We start from the raw sequence: 23,961 nt of genomic DNA, 5'->3' as shown, positions 1-23,961 counted from the left end.
TCTTTGAACGGCGCTGGCTCTTCGGCTTAGAAACGGAGATGAGCACCGCCCCCTAGAGTCGGGAACGACTAGCACGTATGTGCGAGGGGAACCTTTACCTTTACCTTATGGGCCTTGAAGGCTTTGGACACAATGCTTGGCTCTTCTTTGCATTTTGTATTAAATCTAGATTGCCATCCTTGGTATTATCCAGGTAGGTATATAGACCTCAAGTCCAAGAATTCTCATCTACAGTATAGCCATGCTGGTTGCGGAATTCTGGCATCTGAACTCTGGCACCTGGAAATTCTTATGCTTTGGAAGGTAATCTACACAAATAACATCATTTATAGCAAGGGTCTTAATGCTCATTGATCTTCTAGGACAGTTTCTCCCATCCTAATCCAGATCCGATGCACTACAACAGGGGTGTCAAACTCGATTTCATTGAGGACCACATCAGGGTTGTGTTTGACCTCGGGGGTGGGAGTGGCCAGGGTGGGCGTGGCTAGCATGACATCACTCGTGTTGGGGGGCATCTGTGGTAGCTCAAGCTGTCTCCCAGCAAAAATGGGCTCCCGAGCTCCTTTTTCGACTGCGACGGCCACCTGCAACCCTCTGCCAGCAAAAACGGAGCTTGGGAGGGCTGTGCGTGGCCCTCCTGAACTCCATTTTCACTGGCAGAGACACTGCGGGCCAGTCCTTCACAGTTTCCAGGGTGGCCCCGCGGGGCAGATCTAAGCACCCAGCGACCCGGATCCAGCCCCCAGGCCTTGAGTTTGACACCCCTGAAGAAGAGGTAGCTTTCTGGGGGGGCAACCTGGGATGTGGGACCACTATGGGGAGGGGTAAATAAAGGCAGGATGAGGAGTAGACTGTGCAATCCAAGCCCCGTCCCTTTCCATGTGTGTGGTGTGGCTGCAGCTACCATTTTCCCCATGCACCCATGTTGCAGTGGTGAAATTCAAATTTTTTTACTATCGGTTCTGGTGGGTGTGGCAGGGGAAGGATACTGCAAAATCTCCATTTTCACCCTACTCCTGGGGGAAGGATATTGCAAAATCTCCATTCCCACCCCACTCTGGGACCAGCCAGAGGTGGTATTTGCCGGTTCTCCGAACTACTCAAAATTTCCACTACCGGTTCTCCAGAACCTGTCAGAACCTGCTGGATTTCACCCCTGGTCAGGGATGTGGAGGCAGTTTTGAACCACCTTCATTATCCATATACATCACCCTACAAGGTGATGGGTCATTCCCATAAGACATAGAAGAAAAAAAAGAGACCAACCACATTGAAAAGACATGCTGGAGAAATAAACTAGAAGCTGATGAACAGCTTCATTATTTGGCCTCAAAACACTTTCAAGCAAGTTTAATACACAGAAAATAAAGCAATTCTAACATAAATACAGAGATCCGGTTTGATGTAGTGCAGGATGGGTTCTACTTATCTTTACTATTGATTTGCAATGGGGAGTGCGCATGCACGCATGCTTCTGCGCACGCATAGTTCATCATTTATGATGTCCGGATTGGGGGGGGGCGGAGCCTCCCGCCGATTTTACTACCGGTTCTATAGAACCGGACAGAACCGGGAGCAACCCACCACTGCTGTAATGGTTAAGACACTGGATTAATACCATGAGTTCTCTCTCGGGTATGAAAGCTGATTTGGTAACTTTATATTCCCTCTTTCCTAGCTCAACCAATTTCACAGAGTTATTGCAGTGGAAGAAACAAGAGGAGGATGCATTGTAAAGATGAGATATGAATCTAACAATAATTACAAAACATTCCCTATGCATCTTAAATCCAGATGTTTACACGCAGCTGCTTTCAATATTGCAAGTATGAACACGAGGCAAACTCTTTGCCCAATGAAAGAATAAGATGCCAGGAGATCCTCTACTCGAACCAAAGTGACAACCAAGCTCTCCTGCCAAGAGAACAGGCTAGAAAGTTTGGATACCTTACCAAGTCGACTCCAGGAGACGATAGGCCTGGGATTCCCAGTTGCGATGCATTCCAAGATGGCCGTCTGGTGCACCGTCAGAGTCAAGTTCTCAGGTCCCACAAGGATCATAGGGTCTTTGTAAACAGCAGAAGGAGAACCTGTGCAGTAAAGAGCAGACACCAAAACCTTTCGTATTTCCTTTCTGCAAGTATTTTATATTAGAAATGTACAGGAGCCGAGGTTCTAAGGAAAGGAATTTCAAGATGCAGGGGGACTTCCAGGTGGAAACATAGCAGGCTACCCGGTTTCCCCTAAAATAAGACATCCCCTGATAATAAGCCCAATTGGGCCTTTGAGCGCATGAACTAAAATAAGTTCCCCTGAAAATAAGCCCTCCCTGAAAATATTTAAACACATGCGTAGCTGGTCCCCGCCATTTCCTCTGGTTTCCTCCACGCACTCCAAAATAATAAGACCTCCCTAAAAATAAGGCCAAGTGCTTATTTCGGGCTTTCCCCATTGCTTTCTCTCTTTTTCTTTGTATTTATCTTTACCCACGTAAACATTCTTAATAAACTGTACGTAACAAAGGGGATTTTGGAACGTAGGAAGATAGGCATCTGTGTCCACCTTCTTTCTGATGATATATTACTGTACGTTATATCGATTTTACTGAATATTATTGTAGCTCGTATCTTTTGCTTTTAATTACTATCTGAAGCCATGCACTGAAGCTTTGACCTGGTTTGTGATTGTAAAAAAGCTGATCGATTGGAAACGTTCTGCTCTGTTGACCATAACAGACCAAGAACAGAAGGGACAAGAAGTAACTTTCGTACCAAGACCAGAAAAATCATACACCTTTATCAGGGGTGAAATGCTCCCAATTCGGACCGGATCGCCTGATCTGGTAGCGATGGCGGTGGGTGGTTCAGAGAACTGGTAACAAAAATACCTGCGTCCCGCCCCCCATGCCCAGCTGAGCCGCACGATCATCAGAGGCTTTTAAAAGCATTTTTCGGCCGAAGAGGTTGTAGAAAAAATGGTTTTAAAAGTTAAAAAAACAAAGTTGGCCACATCCACTCAGTCACATTACCCCCCCCCAAGCCATGCCCACAGAACTGGTAGTAACAAATTTTACATTTCACCACTGACCTTTATCCTATCAGTCAGGAGAGATTTTCAGTAAGCGAAATGTCTAATGAAAAGGACTAGGGGTAGGAGTGGGTTTGAAAATTTTTAGCAACCGGTTCTCTGCCCGGTTGCTGGCTGGGCGTGGCCATGGGGCATGGCCTACTCGGCCTCCTGCACCACAGTGGGGGTGGGGGTGTTTTCGCCCTCCCCAGGCTCCGGAGGCTTTCCTCGAGCCTCCGGGAGGGTGAAAACAGCCTTCCCCCAGGCACCGGAAGGCCCATTTTTCACCCTCCCAGAGCCTCCATGTGGCCCCTGCACTTGCATCCAAAACGAGCCTCATGGAGACTCCTGGGAGGGGTGGGTGGAGTGGGATGGGTGCGGCCAGCCAGTCCTTGCAACTACCGATTCGACGAACCAGATGTAAAATTAGCATCAAGTTCATCCGAACTGGTCCGAACCGGCTGAATCCCACCCCCAACTAGGGGCAACACGATAGCAGTGTTCCAATATTTGAGGGGCTGCCACAAAGAAGAGGAGGTCTTCTCCAAAGCACCTGAAAGCAGAACGAGAAGCAATGGATGGAAACTAATGAACGACAGAACCAATCTAGAAATAAGGAAAAAATTCCGGATAGAGCGAACAATTAATTAGTGGAATGGCTTGACTCCAGATGTTGTGGGTGCTTCATCACTGGAGGTGTTGGTGAACAGACTGGAACAACCATTTGTCCAGAATGTAAGTGGGTCTCCTACTTGACCAGAGGGGTGGACAAGAAGACTTCCAAGGTCCCTTCCAACTCTGTTATTCTGATGAAGATTGGGTATCGTCCCATGAAAGAGACTGACATCTAGATTATAAATGATGACACCAATCAGCAAGTGTAAACTGTCATTCCAAAAAAAGGGGTTCATATCAGTGGTGAAATGTAAAATTTGTTACTACCGGTTCTGTGGGCGTGGCTTGGTGGTGGTGGGTAATGTGACTGGGTGGGCGTGGCCAACCTTTTAAAAAAAAAAAAAAAACTTCTAAAAGCATTTTTTCTACAACCTCTTCGGCCGAAGAGGTTGTAAAAAAAAAAATGCTTTTAAAAGGCTCTGACGATCCCAGCTGAGCCGCGCCATCATCAGAGGTTGTTTTTTTTTTTTTTTTACTTTTAAAAACATTTTTTCGGCTGAAGAAAAAATGCTTTTAAAAGTAAAAAAAAAAAAAAAGCCTCTAATGATTGTGCGGCTCAGCTGGGCATTGGGGGGGGGGTGGTTGGGGATTTTTGCTACCGGTTCTCCGAACCACCCGCCGCCATCACTACCCGATCGGGCAATCCGGTCCGAACCGGGAGCATTTCATCCCTGTTTCATATGGTTTTGTGACATTGCCTGGGGAGGCCAAAGGAAAACACCGTTATGGGGCTGGTTGGTGCCAAGAAAGCTATCCCTTCACCTTTATCAACTGATTTTTAAACAGGGTTTAATTATTCTTATTTATTTTATTTATTTTATTTTATTTTATTTTATTTTATTTTATTTTATTTTATTTTATTTTATTTTATTTTATTATTTTATTTTATTTTATTTTATTTTATTTTATTTTATTTTATTTTATTTTATTTTATTTTTTATCTCCGAGACCGCCTGCTGCCACCGATGACCTCCCATCGACCCGTGTGCTCCCACAGAGAGGGCCTCCTCAGGGTGCCATCAGCCAAACAATGTAGGCTGGTGGCCCCCAGGGGGAGGGCCTTCTCTGTGGGGGCTCCCACCCTCTGGAATCAGTTGCCTCCAGAGATAAGGAGAATCCAGGACCTCAATGCCTTCCGTCGTTCCCTGAAAACCTATCTTTTTCAGCAAGCCGGGTTGGCTTAAGAAGAAATTTTTAAAATTTTAAAATTCTTTTAATTAGTCTGTGATTCTTAACTTTCGGGCCAAAATTTATATATATTTTTAAATGTTTTAATATTTGTATTCTATGTTTCTTATCTTGGCTGTACACCGCCCTGAGTCCTCAGGGAGAAGGGCGGTATATAAATTGGAAATTAAATTAAATTAAATTAAATTAAATTAAATTTTATTTTATTTTATTTTATTTTATTTTATTATTTTATTTTATTTCTATACCGCCCTTCTCCCGAAGGACTCAGCGCGGTGTACAGCCTGATTAAAAGCACAAAGACAGACAAAATTTAAAAATAATTAAGATTATTAAATTCTTGCCTCCTTAGATCATTTTTTATAATTAAAAAAAAAATAATTCTAAAATTTTAACTCTAAGTCTTTTTTTTATACTGCTTTTTTATTTTGATGTTTTATTGTACACCAACCAGAGTCCCTCCTGGAGGGAGACGGGCGGTTCAGAAATGTGAAATATAAATAATAATAAAAAAATATGCTAAGCAGATACCAAAGCAAAACCCTAGACAGATGAAGCACCTTAGTGATAGTCCTTGACATACAACAGTTCATTTAGTAACCATTCAAAGTTGCAATGAATGAACGGCACATTTACGACCATTCTAGCATCCCCATGCTCATGTGATCAAAATCGAGGCGCTTGGCAACTGACTCATATTTATGACGGTTGCAGTGTCCCGGGGTCATGTGATCCGCTTTTGCGACCTTCTGACAAGCAAAGTCCGATGGGGAAGACAGATTCACTTAACAACTTACGACAAAAAAGGTCGTAAAATGGGGCAAAGCTTCCTTAACAAATGTCTCGCTTAGCAACGTAAATTTTGGGCTCAATTGTGGTCGTAATTCGAGGACTACCTTTAATCTCTACCTCCGTCCCATCCAACTTCGCATCTCACCCTCCTCTCTCCAACCAACCTGATACAGTGAGCCTGGCTCCTCTGCTAAATTTCACATTCGCAATGTTGCTGGCAACGCAGTGGAAGATCCCAGCATCTTCGGCTCGGAGTCCTGTTATTTGCAAAACCCCCTTGGGAAGCAGTGTATACCTGAAGGATTCAAAAAAACATACTTATTTTGGATAGATGCTTGGAACTCCATTTACAACAGTTTCTTTAGTGACCGTTCGAAGAGACTTCAGCACTGAAAAATGTGACTTACGACTCTTTTTCAGACTTATGACCATTGCACCATCCCCATGGTCAAAAGTGGTCAAAATTCAGACACTTGGCAAATGCTTCTGTCAAGTATTTGCAAGCCATTGGCACATGTGTCATATAGACACCAGTGGAGGCAGAGAGTGTGTGGAAAGGAGGGGCTTGCCCTGAGCATAAAACCCCCTCCAACCTTTTCCACCTCGCTCTCTCCATCGCTCTCTCCATCTCTCTCTTTTCATGTTTGCTCCTCATGAGACTTGATCTCTGTTGTAGATAGTTAATATGATTTATCATATGAATAAATACGTTTAAGACATTTATTTATGCATCTGCCTCTGAACTCTTCTATGCTCCTGGGTGTTTCTACGATCCCAATTCCACAGCTTCATATTCAGGACGTTTGCAGTGTCCCTGTGGTCACGCGATCCCCGTTTTGCGACCTTCTGACAAGCAAAGTCAACGGGGAAGCCGGATTCGCTTAACAACTGGGTTTACTAACTTAACAGCTGCAGCGATTCACTTAACAACTGTGGCAAGAAAGGGTCATAAAATGGGGCAAAACTCACTTAACCGATGTTTCGCTTAGCCACAGAAATTTTGGGCTTCGTGGTAGTTGTATGTCGAGGACTACCTGTATAGAGGTCAAATTGACAGATCTAGGTTTGTCCTTCCTCCCTTTTTGAATGACAGAGACAACATTTGCAGGAAGAGGAAGAGCAGGAAGGATGTCGGCTTCCCCGCTTCAATCAGGTTGCAATGTGGCTACAAGATGCCAGGGTGACATTTTGAGATTTTAAGAGATAAAATGATTGGCAGGCATTTAGTCCACCGTACAAACATGAACAAAATAAGGGACGTGGTGGCTCAGTGGCTAAGACGCTGAGCTTGTTGATCAAAAGGTCGGCTGTTCAGCGTTTCAAATCCCCCGTGCCGCATAACGGGGTGAGCTCCCGTGACTTGTCCCAGCTTCTGCCAACCTAATAGTTCAAAAGCACGTAAAAAAAATGCAAGTAGAAAAATAGGGACCACCTTTGGTGGGAAGGTGACAGCATTATGTGCGCCTTTGGCGTTGAGTCATGCCGGCCACATGACCACAGAGACGTCTTCGGACAGTGCTGGCTCTTCGGCTTTGAAACGGAGATGAGCCTCGCCCCCTAGAGTCGGGAACAACTAGCACATATATGCGAGGGGAACATTTACCTTTACTTTTACAGACTTTCCCTTCCCAGAATCAGCAGATTTCTGGGAAGGGAACATACCTTACTCTCCAACCCAGTTCTGGTTATTCGGGCATGGTTACCTGTCATTATCTGTGTTGATAGGGAGATGATTCTTCTGCCACATAATCATGGGCTCTGGCAAGCCATGGATCTGGCACTGAAAGCGGGCAACGCCTCCTTCTTCCACCACTGCACTCTGGGGGTGTACATGGAAGTCAGACATCGCTAAAAGAGAAGAGACACAAGACAGGTTAGAATAGAACAACAGAGTTGGAAGGGACCTTGGAGGTCTCCTAGTCCAACCCCCTGCTTAGGCAGGAAACCTTACACCACTTCAAACAAATGGGTATCCAACCTCTTCTTTAAAACTTCCAGTGTTGGAGCATTCACAACTTCTGGAGGCAAGTTGTTCCACGGATTAATTGTTCTCACTGTCAGGAAATTTCTCCTTAGTTCTAAGTTGCTTCTCTCCTTGATTAGTTTCCATCCATTGCTTCTTGTTCTGCCCTCAGGTGCTTTGGAGAATAGCTTGACTCCAGTGGTGAAATCTACTTACCTTCCTTACCGGTTTGGAAGCGCACGCGCTGCACGCCACGTGTGTGTGCAGACCTTCTGCATATGCGCAAAACCTTCTGTGCATGCGCAGAAGGTAAAAAACACATTACTTCCTGGTTAAAACCAGAAAGTAATGACACCCGGACAGGTGGGTGGAACTTCGTTCCGTCATTGCTACCGGATCGCCGAACCACCGGCCAAGATTGCTACCAGACCGGGCAATCCTGTCCAATCCGGGAGCATTTCACCCCTGCTTGACTCCCTCTTCTTTGTGGCAACCCCTGAGATATTGGAAGACTGCTATCATGTCTCCCCTCGTCCTTCCTTTCATCAGACTAGACATGTCCAGTTCCTGCAACCGTTCTTCATCTGTTTTAGGCTCCAGTCCCCTAATCATCTTTGTGGCTCTTCTCTGCACTTTTTCTAGAGTCTCAACATGTTAGGGATTAAGGATCTGTTTGAAAAGGGATCCCCTGATATGGTGGAACCGTTGCTTTTATCCATTGTTAGTGGCCCAGAGTTATGTATTTGACGAGGACAGCTGTCTTAATTTTATAAATAAATAAATAAATAATCAATAAACAAACTGGAAATACCAGGTAGGTCCATGCAACATACTAGAGGGTGATTTTAAAAAAGTTGTTGTGCTTTAGCATCTTGCCAGAACCTGTTGTTTTAGGAAGCAATGAAACAGATTACTGATTTCTTGGGGAAAAAACGCACATAGGATGCTGGAATTAAAAGTATAAAAAGCAAAGAAAAATTATAATACATTTTAAAACCAGATATATATATATATAAATATATATTTTACTTCCAAGACACTGTGCTGTGAAGTGAGAGGGGAGAGGAGAGATTATGTTTAGGATGTGATGGATCAGAGGGGAACTTGGGCAGGCATTCAAGGTTCTGTTATTCTACTTATGACCATAAGGAACATTTATGGGAGCTCTGTCCTTTCTGTTGACCTGGCCTACCTCAAAAGGCTGACATTAATCTAGGACTATGGAATCTCTTCCCCAAGTCCCCTCTTAACAGCTCCTTCCTTCCTTCTTTCCTGTTCCCTTCTACACCTCTTCCTTCCCTCCCTCCCTCCCTCCCTTCCCTCTCTCTTGCTCTTCCCTTCTACATCTCTTCTGTTCCTTCCTTCCTTCCTTCCTTTTCTCCCTCTCTCTTCCCTTCTACAACTCTTCTCTTCCCTTCCTTCCTTCCTTCCTTCCTTCCTTCCTTTCCTCTCTTGCTCTTCCCTTCTACACCTCCTTCCATCCTTCCTTTCCTCCCTCCTTCCCTCCCTTCCTTCCCTTTTTCACACCTTTCTCAAGGTCATCTCTAAATTCCTTTACAAATGAAATGAAGCAGAAGCCTGGAAGGAAGGAAGGAAGAGCTTCTTCTCATTCAACTCTTCCCCGAGTTTCAACCCAACCTTGGGTTGGGGGAGGGAAAAAAATCCCTTACTCCTGGCTGCCGGCTGTCCACCCCCCACCCTCCACCCCCTCCACCTCACTCCCGACAAAAGGATGTCTTTTGGTTCTGCCTCCCCTCCATTGTCCCCTGCAAGATGCCTCCAGGCAGCAGAGTTAACACGTGGGCACCTCCATCTTTTCCTCCTCAACGTACATCAAAGAAAACACGAGTGCCTGTCTCTTGAAAGGGAGCGGACCAAGATGTCAGACAAGATTCATCACTCATCTTCAGAGTCCCATTGGGCTCCAACAGATGGGAGGCTTCTCGTGTCAGGTTCATACATTAAAGATGGGCTGCCCCCACCCACTTACCCACCCCCGCCACCTCCCTAGCTCTGAGTGCCAGATCCCTTCTGCGTTTTCAGGAGAAGCCCTTCCTGCATGCTGATTCAGCCTTAGCTCTTTTCTCTTGCCTCCTTTCTCATCCCGAAGGAAAACCCAACCCAAACCCGGTTTTAATGCAATTTGGGGAAACGGTTTATTAAATTAGAGAAGCCCCTTCAACACTAATGGCATTTTATTGCGTTAAGAAAAGAGCGCCGAGCATCAACCGACGGAGGTGGAAGCACAATAGAATTATTGTCGCGTGATTTTATGCCACACACACATCCCCGTCCCTTGCTGTGCTCTTGTGAGGTTCAACATGCTAAGATTTTAAGGATTGTCGACTGCAAACATTAACATGTTGGATTGGGGGAACCAGATCCGACTTGGGACTACAGGTAGTCCTCTGCTTAGGGCCACAGTGGAGCCCCAAATGTTTCGCTAAGCGAAACATTTGTTAAGTGAAGTTTGAACCCACTTTATGACTATTCAAACTTGGGACGCGGTGGCTCGGTGGCTAAGACGCTGAGCTTGTCGGTCGAAAGGTCGGCAGTTCAGTGGTTCGAACCCCTAATGCCACGTAACAGGGTGAGCTCCCGTTACTTGTCCCAGCTTCTGCCAACCTAGCAGTTCGAAAGCACGTAAAAAACGCAAGTAGAAAAATAGGGACCACCTTTGGTGGGAAGGGAACAGCATTCTGTGTGCCTTTGGCGTTGAGTCATGGTGGCCACATAACCATGGAGACGTCTTTGGACAGCACTGGCTCTTCGGCTTTGAAAAGGAGATGAGCACCATCCCCTAGAGTCAGGAACGACTAGCACGTATGTGCGAGGGGAACCTTTACCTTTATGACTATTCTTGCTATGGTTGTTAAGTGAGTCACTGCAGTGAAGTTAGTAGCATGGTTGTTAAGCGAATCTGGCTTCCCCATTGACCTTGCTTGTCTGACCGTTGCAAAAGGGGATTATGGGATAGCAAGACACGGTCAACATCATAAATATGAGACAGTTGCCAAGAGTCTGAAGAAGAGAGACTCGCATGACCACGGAGAATGCTGCAGAGGCTGTAAGGGTGAAAAACAGTCCTGTCACTTTTTTCAATGTCGTTTTAACTTTGAATGGTCACTAAACGAAGTGTTGTAAGTCAAGGACTACCCATATAGTGCCAACATGGCCCATTAAAAAGAGTAGAGAACTCCATACACACCAATCTGAATTCTCTGGAAAAAGTGTGACATAACAACAATAATAACCACCACACCTATAAGTGTTGTGGTTAATTGTGCTACAGGTAGTCCTTGTCTTACAACAGTTCATTCAGTGACTGTTCAGAGTTACAACCGCACTAAAAATAGCGACTGATGAACCGTTTTTTTTTCACACTTACCACCGCTGCAACATTCCTGGGGTCACGTGATCAAAATTCAAAATCACTCTGCTAAACAAATAATTCCCTCAACGCTGTCAAACTAGTTACTAAGTCTGCATTACTATTAATCTTCTCATCGTTCCCATCACCCATCTCCTCCCACTTATGACTGTATGACTGTAACCTTGTTGCTGGTATCCTTACGATTTATATTGATATTGTTTCCTGATTGCTTATTTGTAACCAATGGCTATCATTAAGTGTTGTACCTTATGATTCTTAACAAATGTATCTTGTCTTTATATGTACACTGAGAGCGTATGCACCAAGACAAATTCGTGTGTCCAATCACACTTGGCCAATAAAGAATTCTGTTCTGTTCTGTTCTGTTCTGTTCTGTTCTGTTCTGTTCTGTTCTGTTCTATTCTATTCTATTCTATTCTATTCTATTCTATTCTATTCTATTCTATTCTATTCTATTCTAATTTCCTTCTGGCACCTTTGAACCAGTGGTGGGTTGCTACCAGTTCTCCCCGGTTCTTGCGAACCGGTAGTGGAAATTTTGAGTAGTTCGGAGAACCGGTAATACCACCTCTGCCTGGCCCCGCCCCCAATCTATTCGCTGCCTCCCAGCTGATCGGCTAGAAGGAAAAAACCTGTTTAAACTCTTGCTTAAGGGCCGCCCTACAGCTGATCAGCAGTAAAAGGCAGTGTGGTGGTAGACCAGTGCACTCGAAAAACAAATGGGTAGACTGGTACGGCTTTGCAAGCAGTTAAAAGCCTGGTAGACCAGTACCTCTGCTAAATCCTAAAGAATTGTTTGTCACATGACTATCAAGCCACGCCCACAAAATAAGCCACGCCCACAGAACCGGTAGTAAAAAAATTTAGAACCCACCCCTGCTTTGAACGTATGTTCAGCGCTGCCTTTGACAGGATTTTGGGGCTAAGCACTTCCGGTCCCTTTTCCTCTTCAACAGGTAAAAGGTCTGTAGAGATTCTCAGTCATCCAGGTCATGGTTGTCCCAAAGGTGCTTTTTCTGGACTTTCTGGTTTTTTTCTGGCATCCATGAACATAAATTGTCCCAAATCTGCTAGATTCTAGCAAGTTTGCTAGAAAAGATTGTGGAGAGGAGAATATACCGCCGTTTCCTGAGAACTCCTGGAGTGGAGCTTTTATTTGGCCACAACCAGCGACATCACAAGTAACAAACAACACAACATAGTACTTAGTAGTACTAACTACACAAAGTAGTACTTAGCTGCCAGCTGCCTGCAATTACTGCAAGTTCAAATCTCACCAGGCTCAAGGTTGAGTCAACCTTCCATCCTTTCGAGGTAGGTAAAATAAGGACCTGGATTGTGGGGGCAATAAGCTGACTTTGTATAAAAAAGAACACCGTTTAGGGGGGGGCGAAAGCCCTACTAAGCAGGTATATACAAAAGTGTGAAGGCTATTGCTTAACGCATTGTAAGCCGCCCTGAGTCTCCGGAGAAAGGGCGGCATATAAATCGAACTAATAAATAAATAAATAAATAAATAAATAAATAAATAAATAAATAAATAAATAAATAAATAAATAAATAAATAGCCTTGATAGTACAGTGGTCTAAGCACCCTGTTATTAACACAGCTGCCTGCAATTTACTGCTGGTTCGAATCTCTCCAAGGCTCAAGGTTGACTCAGCCTTCCATCCTTTCTAAGGTAGGTGAAATGAGGACCCAGTTTGTAGGGGCAATAAGCTGACTTTGTATAAATATACAAAAATATGAAGGCTATTGCTTAATGCATTGTAAGCCGCCCTGAGTCTCCGGAGAAGGGTGGCATATATAAAAATAAATAAATAAATAAATAAATAAATAAATAAATAAATAAATAGCCCGTGGCTTCATTTCAATATTCTCATTCTCCCAGGTAAAAACGCTTGCAAGACTCACACCTCTTAAAGACACCGGTATTAATATTTATCATGAATAAAACAAGGCAGAGCATAAATAATTCAGCGATGAGGATGTTAAGTATGCCTCTCTGCACCCTTCTGAACAGCGCCTGGGAAAAACCACCTCTGTTGGCAAAGCATTAAACATTCATGTCTTGTGTTATAAAATACTGATATATATATATATATATATATAGAGAGAGAGAGAGACAGACGCTGCATACGTTTTATTTACTGCTGCAGTGCCAGCAGTTCCAAGTGATTTGAGTGCAAACGAGCCAGCTGTGGTCCAGCTGCAAATGTTTATCGGGGGGGGGAGAGAGAGCGTCCAACAGTCATCCAGTGGTTTGACAACTGCAGCCACAACAAAACGATGAATTTGCAGTGCCAAACGTCAACCAGAAAATGCAAGAAATCAGCTGGATCTATGTAAATAGTCCTTGACTTAATACCATTACAACACAGCTAAAAAGAGAATGATTTACAACCAGTCCTCGCAGTTATGGCTGTTTCATCATTCCCACAGTCACACCATCAGAATTTGGTCAGAATATCAGAATATTTATATCCATCCATCCATCCATCCATCCATCCATCCATCCATCCATCCATCCATCCATCATCTTTTCTATCTACCTACTATATCTATCTACCTATCTATCTCTCTATTTCTCAATCTCCACACACCCCCACACACACTATACACACCCACACCCATGTGTGTGTGTGTATGTATGTATGTATGTATGTATGTATGTATGTATGTACACTGCTCAAAAAAATAAAGGGAACACAAGCAGAAGACATCCGAGATCTGAATGAATGAAATAGCCATATTAAATACTTTGTTTTCCCGTGTAAGAGTTTTTTTTTTTTTTTGATTTGATTTATATGCCGCCCTTCTCCGGAGACTCAGGGCGGCTTACAATGTATTAAGCAATAGCCTTCATACTTTTGTATATTTATACAAAGTCAGCTTATGCCCCCCCCAAACTGGGTCCTCATTTCACCTACCTTAGAAAGGATGGAAGGCTGAGTCAAACTTGACTCAGATTGAGAGTATCTTATTTATTTATTTATTTATTTATTTATTTATTTATTTATTTATTTATTTTATTTCTATACCGCCTTTCTCCCGTAGGACTCAAGGCGGTGTACAGTCAAGAAAAATATAAATACACAAACATCATAAAATTGCTAATTAAAATTATTATCTTGATTGATTGACTCAGATTGAGAGTATCTTGGTGACGTTTCGACGAGGTCCCACTCGTCATCTTCAGGCTGGTGTCTTCGGCTTCGTGCTTGTGCGAGGAAAGCGTGATCGGAGCTGCCATCTCTCTATAAATACTGGTGGGGAAGTGTGGGGTGCTGGCTTTTTTGCTGTGAGCGGGTTGGTTGCCTGTGTTGTTACATCTTGATTAGTTGATGGAGTTAATGTTTGCAGATTAGTCAGCTGTTTCGTAGCATCCTGTGTGGGTGAGGTCCTTGATGTGTGCCCATTAGTCTTTTGTGTTTTAACGATCCGGGTAATGGGCTGTGTGTTAACATCCTGAGTTCTAGTGTTGTGATATCCTGAGTAAATACCACCTCTGACTGATCTTGCCCCCCTCTATTCTCTGCCTCCCGAGTCCCAGCTGATTGGGAGGAAATGGGGATTTTGCAGTAACCTTCCCCTGGAGTGGGGAGGGAATGGAGATTTTACAGTATCCTTTCCTTGTCACGCCCACCAAGCCGTGCCATGCCCACCAAGCCACGCCCACAGAACCGGTAGTAAAAAAATTTGAATCCCATCACTGGTCCTATGCCAGTTCTTTGTCTTATGATCTCATTTCGGATTTCATCTCTTCCGATTGTTTTCTCCAACATCTCATTTCCGTGGCGACTCACACTTTCGTTTATGTTTTATTGATAAGTAATCTTCACACGGCTGCTGCCAATCAACACATCTGCAGAGATTTCTCAACTGGAGAAAGGGCCCCTTTGGGAGGGGCGAGGCAGAGGGTACAAAAGGAGGTGAAATGAAAGGGGCAGAAAGTTGGATGGGAGGGTCTTAGGCGCCCTTAGGCGCCCATCCTTCCTTCCTTCCTTTCCCATCCCGTCCAACCCTCTTCGCTTTTAGATATCCTAAGGGTTTTATAAGGCTTTTGAAATCTTGACACTGTGACTTCCTTTGAACAAGGCCTTTCTCCCCTCCCCCAGCAAAGGCCGCTCAGAAGAAGACCACTGGTTATTCAGGCCACCTCGCCATAAACTGGAGCTTCGGACACCGTGTCTAATGTCGCTATTGTCCAAAGCTGCTACGGACAGGCCCTGGAGGCCTCGCTTTGAATGGAGGCTTCTTTGTGAGTAGCCAAGTGTGAACAGCAGCCCTGCCCTCCAGATTCTCCAGGAGCATCGGGGGAAATAAGATGGGGGAGGAAGGGAAGGCACAGGGCCTCGTGAATCTTCCCGGGATGAGGAGGAGATAGCAGACCAAAAATAACAAAAAGTGCAGGAAAAATGTGAAAGAGACTAAAAGGTCCTTTTTCTCTCTCTCTTCCAAGTGGTGGGTCAGGAAGTCAACTTTTCTTTCTCCAAGCCCCAGATCTGAACAAAAGATCTCAAAGTCTCTCAGACAGACGTCTTGTCTTCATCCTCACCACTATCTCTTGCTTTTGGCTTTTTTTTAAGAAAAGAATGACACTGGGCATCTCACTGTACAACCTTGTGAAGGCTTGAGGACAGTGGATCAATCTGGACCCAGGACGTTGAATATATGGCAGGCATGTCAAAAGTGGCATGCAGACCCATCTCTCCGGGCACGCCAGCTGTCGCCCGTTGATCTTCAGGGTTCCCGTGCATATGCTGGTCTTCGTGTGCATGGGAGCACCGGAAACCGGAAGAGCAGCTGAGCTTCCGGTTTCCGGTGTGCACATGTGCGCCGGCCAGCTGGTCTTTGTGCATGCATGCGTTCCAGAAACCGGAAGTCCAGGTGGCTGGTGCGCATGGACACCAGAAGTTCAGCTTCCCGGCGAGCTGCTCTTCCGGTTTCCGGTGCTCCCCCGAGCACGCATGCGCTCCCGTTTTGAAACTCTGGTGCCAAAAAGGTTCGCCAACACTGATCTAGACTGAAAGATCTAGACTCCTTTCAAAACTGAGCAGGGACTTTTGAAATAATAAACAGACCACCTGATCTTCAGGTTTACTCCCATCAGCAAAAGGATGCAGAGGAAGAGTGAGAAAGAAAAAAACGACTTGAGCATCCCTTTGACCAAGTGATGGAGAAGCAAAAAGGAAGGAAAGCTAAATTCTTCTCACCTCGTTTCCGAGGTGTTCTGAGGCTCTGCTATGGCTACCAAATGTAGCCATCAAGAGGCATCTATCGCATGCATATAAATGTATATGTAATGGCAGGCAAGATGTCACATTCCAAAGTCCATCATTTTTGTTTGGAATAACAGAATAATAGAGTTGGAAGAGACCTTGGAGTTCTTCTAGTCCAACCCCTTGGTCAAGCAGTGATGGCTAACCTTTTTGCCATCGCGTGCCAGGAGCGGGGGGGGGGAGGGGTTTGCACGCACAGGTGCCCACACCTATAAGTTTATGCGCCCTGCCGCTGCACATGCGACCCCCCCCTTTCACGCTCCCCATGCTCCTGGCACGCAATGACACAGTAGGCCCTTTTTGTGCTCTCCCCAGCCTCCAGAGCATTTCTAGGAGTCTGGGGAGGGCAAAAACAACCTTCCTCACACACCCCGGAGGCCCTCCGGAGGCCAAAAATGGCCCGTTTGCCAACTTCCGGTCCCACCATTTCTGTTCCTTCTAGAAAGGCTCTGGAGGCTGGGGAGAGAAAAAAATGGGCCATCCCCACCAGTCCTCCGAAGACAGGAAACAACTTGTTTTCCTACTTCTGGTGGGCCCAGAAGGCCCTAAAATCAGTTGCGCGTACCGGAGCTGGGCTTGCGTGCCCACCGATATGGCTACACATGTCACCTGTGGCACGTGTGCCATAGGTTCGCCATAATGGCCCTATACCATTCCAGACAAGTGGCTGTCCAGTCTCTTCTTAAAAGCCTCCAGTGATGGAGCACCCACAATTTCTGGAGGCAAGTTGTTCCACTGTTTAATTGTTCTCAATGCCAGGAAATTTCTCTCCTTAGTTCTAGATTGCTTCTCGCCTTGATTAGATTCCATCCATTGTTTCTTGTCCTGCCTTATGCTGCTTTGGAAAATAGGTTGACCCCCTCTTCTTTGTGGCAGCCCCTCAAATGTTGGAACACTGCTATCACATCATCCCCAGTCCTTCCTTTCACTCAACTAGACACAGCCAATTCCTGCAACCGTTCTTCACGTTTGTTGTGGCTCCGTTGCCTGAGCCTGGGCTATCGACAGACGCAGACTCTGAGAGTGAGGGAGAGGAGTTGGCAAGGCCTCTCTCTCCAGGACCCTCCTCTCTGGTAATGCCTCCGGAGGACACAGAAGACCAAAAGTTAGGCTCAGAGCCAAGCACGTCCCCGCAGCCACAGGTGGACAGCGACGAAGGAGATAAGTGCTGGCTGGACCCACGGCAGAGGCACAGGGAGAAGCGTGCACATCAGAGGGGAAGGCGTGCCAGAGATTAGCTGAGTCACTGGACCACACCCCACAGGGTATAAATGTGGGTGTGGTGACCAGTTCAGTTTGTGATGAGCAAAAACTAGAAATAATCCATGATCTCTGCGTTACTGGACTTTGCCTGCTTTATTGGACTGCATTTGGATTAATCCTTGTATTGTTGAAACTCTGCCTGCTTCATCGGAATGCTTGCAGTCTAATCTTTGTTTTGTGTGAGTAAAGTCTGAATTGGCAGCTAGCCACCGGGTTGCTGCCAGCTTTATCTTCAAAGAATTTTGCCGTGTGGCTTATTAACTCCGGGCCGTCCGTGGGGGTGCGTGTGTGGTACGGGGACAGAACAAGGTTCACGCATGTGCACTTAAAGAGGACGATGTCGGCACACATTTTGCAAATTTTGATTCTGCCCCCTGTGCATGAACCTGGTTTCAAAGCTTTTGTAGAAATACGCTGGAAGGAAAGAAGATCAAAAGCAGCACTGGATTTTCATCCGATTTAAGTTCCACTGGAAATGTAAAAATACGAGAGAGCAAAGATGACGAGAGTGAGAACAAGTTCTTACACAAAGTTTATATAGCTAGCATCCATGATTGGTTTGTTTATTAGTAAAGCTTACAGGGCTGCTCCAATCACAACCAACTGTGACTAGGTTACAATTATGCCCTCGCATAACTCAGATTCATACCAAAACAAACCACAGCTAATGAAAGAGAACCACAAAATCACAGGGTAAAATACTAGGCAGGGCTGCCTGCCATCCACACAAACATGCAACATGAAAACCATTTATTGCAGCCCTTGAACACTGTCGAAAATCGAAACGACAAAAAAGTGAAATGTAAAATTAAATAACAAAGACAGCAATCATTAAACCTCACTACCTACATGGGGGTAGTAAGATAATCTGCCAACTGTGTCCCTCTGGACAAGCTCCGGTTCCAAAGATTTCACCATGAGACAGATGGCAAAAAATTTGAATCATCCAGAAGCAGTGTAAGATTTCACCAGGGCTGGCTTATTAGCACCCCATCAGCCCCTCCTTGATTCTCAAATCAATGTAAAATAAAAGCCGTTTAAAAAAAAAAACGATCTATTCACAGGCATCTATGCATCTCGTAAAACTTTATTTTCCAATAGATTAGATGAACGCTGGAAGTTGAAAGGGAGCTTGTAGGTCATCTAGTCCAACCCCCACCCAAGCAGGAGATCCTACACCATTTCTGACAGATGGCAGTCCAATCTGCCATCCAATGTGATGAAGCTCCCACAACTTCCGAAGGCAACTTCCGTTCCATGGGTTGATTGTTCCCACTGTCAGAAAACTTCTCCTTATTTCTGGATTGAATCTCTCCTTGATCAGTTTCCATCCATTATTCCTTGTCTGGCCTTCAGGTGCTTTGGAGAATAGCTTGACCCCCTCCTCTCTGTGGCAGCCCCTCAAATATTGGAAGACTGCTATCCTGTCTCTTCTGGTCCTTCTCTTCACTAGACTAGCCGTGCCCAGTTCCTGCAACCGTTCTTCATATGTTTTATCTCCAGTCCCCTAATCATCCTGGTTGCTCTTCTTTCCACTCTTTCCAGAGTCTCCACATCTTTTTTATAGTGTGGATGCAATAGATGCAAGCAAAAGTCTGAGAATGTATGTTGGCCAGCATTCTCTCCACCAAAATGGTTGAATGTCTTGTCAGTTCTTTTTCTAGTGTTACTTCACACTCAGAAACACACACCCCTCTCTCAAGAGAGAAACAGCCAGCTCTGAGCTACAAGAAATTCCTCCCCCCTTTGTTGGAGCAGGTATCCACCTAAGCGGAAGATGACACGGTAGATGAATGACACCGGGGCAGTCTATCAATGCACACTCTGCTTTTAATGTCTTTATAGTGCTTCATTAATTACTGCGGAAAGCCTCTTTCCAACTAGAAAGCTGTGATTTATAGAACGCCCGGCCAAGGTGTCGTTTTCATTAAAGGAGCAGCCAATGGCTCCGCTATAGATAATTACCTCCTTCTTTCCTGACAATCAAAAAATGCCATCTTTGAACTGTTCAGCCTCCGGTAAAGGCCGAGGCTTAGTTTGGCTATCTATCCCAGGAGATGCATGCTCTCAATTATGGGATGGGGCACGTGACTGACCCCTCTCCAGGGTGTGTGTGTGTGTGTGTGTGTGTGTGTGTGTGTGTGTGTGTGAGAGAGAGAGAGAGAGAGAGAGAGAGAGGGAGGGAGGGAGAGAGAGAGAGAGATAGAAGGAGGGAGAGAGGGAGGGAGAGAGAGGGAGATAGGAGGGAGAGAGGGAGGAGAGGGAGGGAGGGAGAGAGAGAGAGTGAGAGAAGGAGGGAGGGAGAGAGGGAGAGGGAGGGACGGAAGGAGGGAAGGAGAGAGAGAGAGGAGGGAGGGAGGGAGAGAGGGAGGGAGAGAGAGAAGGAGGGAAGGAGACGGGGAGGGAGGGAAGTAGATGGAGGGAAAGAGAGAGAGAAGAGGGGGAGGGAGGGAGAGGGAAGGAAGGAGTGGGAGGGAAAGAGAGAGAGAAGGAGGGAGGGAGGGAAGGAAAGAGAGAGAAGGAGGGAGGGAGAGAAGGAGAGGGAGGGAAAGAGAGAGAGGGGAGGGGGAGGGAGAGAGAGAAGGAGAGAGACAGAGAGTGGGTGGAGGGAGGGAGGGAGGGGGGGGTAAGATCTGGAATTCTCCAGGGTTGTGCCTTTTGTGCAGAACTCATCAAACCAAAATGGGAGAAAGAGAGTGTCACATAAGTCTATGCCCCCCCAATAATGCATTTTTGCACTCCCCCCCCCCCGTAGTTGTAGGAAAAGAGCAGGCAGAGCTGGGGAAGGAGTTAAGTGCATCATTAGCTTAGAGTTGTTACGTTCCCACAAACGTTAACAAATCCAACCCCTCCTCAATTCTGCTGTTGCTGATCTGGCACTGATTTAGTGTTGAACTTTTAAGTGATTAGATTCTTGTGTATAGCTTTCAATAAATATTCTGTGCTGCAAGTTAAGGGATGGCCCAGGTCCTTTTGCAGTACAGTAGTCCTCGATTTACAACATTTCATTTAGTGACCATTCAACCTTACAGTGGCACTGAAAAAGTGGACTTCTGACTATTTTTCACACTTATGACCAGTGTAGCATCCCCATGGTCGTGTGATTTACATTCAGGAGCTTGGCAACTGACTCATATTTATGACGGTTGCAGCGTCCTGATGTCATATGTTCATCTTTTGTGACCTTGTGACAAACAAAGTCAAGGGGGAGCCAGACTTGCTTAACGACGACGTTAATTCAGTTCCTACCCTCAAAACGACGCTATAGAGCACTGCACCCCAGAACAACAAGACACAAGAACAGTTTTTTCCCCAACGCCATCCCCCTGCTAAACAAATAATTCCCTCAACACTGTCAAACTATTCACTAAGTCTGCACTACTATTAATTTTCTCATCGTTCCCACCACCCAACTCCTTCCACTTATGACTGTATGACTGTAACCTTGTTGCTGGTATCCTTATGATTTATATTGACTGCTTCCTAATATGATTTGATTGCTTATTTGTACCCTATGATATCATTAAGTGTTGTACCTTATGATTCTTGGCGAATGTTTCTTTTCTTTTATGTACACTGAGAGCCTATGCACCAAGACAAATTCCTTGTGTGTCCAATCACACTTGGCCAATAAAGAATTCTATTCTATTCTATTCTATTCTATTCTATTCTATTCTATTCTATTCTATTCTATTCTATTCTATTCTATTCTATTCTATTCCATTCCATTCCATTCCATTCCATTCCATTCCATTCCATTCCATTCCATTCCACTCCTCTCCTCTACTCTCCTCTCCTCTCCTCTCCTCTCCTCTCCTCTCCTCTCCTCTCCTCTCCTCTACTCTACTCTACTCTACTCTACTCTATTCTTCATTCCAATATTTATTCTGTTCTGTTCTGTTCTGTTCTGTTCTGTTCTGTCCTGTCCTGTCCTGTCCTGTCCTGTCCTGTCCTGTCCTGTCCTTCATTCCAATATGTATTCTATTCTGTTCTATTCTATTCTATTCTATTCTGTTCTGTTCTATTCTTCATTCCAATATTTATTCTCTTCTCTTCTTCCCTTCCCTTCCCTTCCCTTCCCTTCCCTTCCCTTCCCTTCCCTTCCCTTCCCTTCCCTTCCCTTCCCTTCTCTTCTCTTCTCTTCTCTTCTCCATTCCAATATTTATTCTATTCTGTTCTGTTCTGTTCTGTTCTGTTCTGTTCTGTTCTGTTCTGTTCTCTTCTCTTCTCTTCTCTTCTCTTCTCTTCTCTTCTCTTCTCTTCTGTTCACCACTGTGGCAAACAAAGATAATAAAAACGGGGCAAAACTCACTTAACAACCATCTCGCTTAACAAAAAAAGAAATTCTGGGCTCATAAGTGGTCATAAGTCAAAGGCTACCTTGTACGTCGAATGTCTTCCTAAACCGCTCAGTCGTCCCTACGGCACCTACAACAGTTTCTGCATTTTGCTGGCAAAGCCTCAGAGTGACGTGAGGAAAAGCATGTTGAGTCAGCTCCCTCTTGGAATATATGGTGAGGCGTCACTTGACTGTGCACATGGGTGGGTGGGTGTCTCCTCCCCCCATTCTATTTATGTGCTGGGAAAGCCCTGTTGACTGAAAATAGCTTCCCTACAGCCTTATGCTTCTGTTGGCAGCTAGCCAAGCCAGGGCTGCCAAGATGCGGGAATTCATCGCTCAGTCACGCTGGGCTGTTTCAGCCTCCGCTTTGGAGGTTTTTGCTACTCTCTTGGCTCCTGTAAAATAGGCCTTTTGAACTCAACCCGCCTGGTTTTCTGCCAGGGCTGCAAAGCTCTTTGGTGAAAGCTAAATGTCTACGGGATTTTCCCAGTTGCAATGGATGGCTGTGAAAGTTGGACTGTAAGGAAGGCTGAGCGCCAAAGAATGGAGGCCTTTGAACTCTGGTGCTGGAGAAGACTCCTGCGTGTCCCTTGGACTGCGAGGCCATCAAACCGGTCAGTCCTAGAGGAGATCAACCCTGACTGCTCTTTAGAAGGCCAGATCCTGAGGATGAAACTCAAATACTTTGGCCATCTAATGAGAAGGAAGGACTCACTGGAGAAGAGCCTAATGCTGGGAATGATTGAGGGCAAAAGAAGAAGGGGACGACAGAGAATGAGGTTGCTGGACCGAGTCACCGAAGCAGTCGGTGTGAGCTTAAATGCATTCCAGAGGATGGTAGAGAACAGGAAGGCCTGGAGGAACATGGTCCATGGGGTCGAACACAACTTCGCAACTTACAACAACCAAAGTATCTATGGAGATTCTCAGTCATCCAGGCTCATGGTTGTCCCAAAGGTGCTTTTGATAATCTATCTCAGCATCTACTTCTGCCCTACTATCGCAGCACCATTGAGAGTGTCCTGACATACCGCATTCTTGCATGGTATGGGAGCAGCTCTGTAGCGGACAAAAATGCTCTACAGTGAATCATTAAAACTGCCCAGAATATCATCGGACTCCAGCTACCAGCCCTGGACGACATCTTCGAATCTGGCTGTTTGAGAAAGTTGCATAACAGACTCTTCCCATCCTGCTTACAATCTTTTTGGACGGTTGCCTTCTGGCAAAAGATACAGAACAATTAAAACTTGGACCACACCTTTTCTGAGGCAGAAAACCAGGGGGAAAAAAACCCAGAAAAAACTCCTGGCTTTTTTAATTCAATTTTTTCTAGTTTTTTTCCTTCTCATCTCTAGTTGTAAATCAAGAACTACCTGTAGTCACCTCCAGCACCACAATGCCCCAAGAGAAATAAAATCTAGCTAAAACCAAAGCTCTGGGCAACATTGAGGCTTTGCATAATCCTAGCAAGGTGAAGTAGCTTTACACAGCAAAGCCAATCATTTCCACTGGGGATGGGGTGGGGGGGAAGGCGGTCAATCATAAAATGAATGGGGAAAAAAAACAATACATGGAGAAAAATTAAATACACATAGCAGCTGAGAAATATTACAGTCCAACCCCCTGTTTAAGCAGGAGACTCTACACCAGTGGTGGGTTGCCCCCGGTTCGGACCGGTTCTATAGAACTGGTAGTAAAACCGGTGGGAGGCTCCACCCACTGACCCTGACGTCATCAGAAGCAATCTGCACATGCGCAGAAGCAAGGCGCGTGGGCGAGCGAAGCATGAGCGATTCCACTGCAAACCGGTAGTAAAGGTAAGTAGAACCCACCCCTGCTCTACACCAGGGGTGTCAAATTCGATTTCATTGAGGGCCGCATCGGGGTTTTGTTTGACCTTGGGGAGGTCAAGGGGCGTGGCCGGCTCAACGTCACTCATCGAGGTTCTGTTCTCGCCCACGATGGCTTCCTGCAACTCTCTGCCAGCAA

General features: G+C 45.4%; 1 protein-coding gene across 1 annotated transcript in view; it reads right to left on the bottom strand.

Annotated features, from left to right (window-relative positions):
• Window positions 1-23,961, bottom strand: part of IGDCC3 (immunoglobulin superfamily DCC subclass member 3) — a 110,181-nt gene that overhangs the window by 42,972 nt on the left and 43,248 nt on the right. The window contains exons 3-5 of the mRNA XM_070953810.1: window positions 7,428-7,572; window positions 5,889-6,019; window positions 1,956-2,093 (exon numbers count right to left, since the gene is read on the bottom strand). Of these exons, the coding sequence (XP_070809911.1) occupies window positions 1,956-2,093; window positions 5,889-6,019; window positions 7,428-7,572 (414 nt within the window). The remainder of the gene's footprint in view (window positions 1-1,955; window positions 2,094-5,888; window positions 6,020-7,427; window positions 7,573-23,961) is intronic.

This window comes from Pituophis catenifer, unplaced genomic scaffold (genome assembly GCF_029215685.1).
Source record: "Pituophis catenifer annectens isolate HBS135680 unplaced genomic scaffold, rPitCat1.0.hap2 SCAF_14, whole genome shotgun sequence".
Classification (NCBI taxonomy): Eukaryota; Metazoa; Chordata; class Lepidosauria; order Squamata; family Colubridae; genus Pituophis; species Pituophis catenifer.
This window is presented reverse-complemented; position numbering and strand designations above follow the sequence as displayed.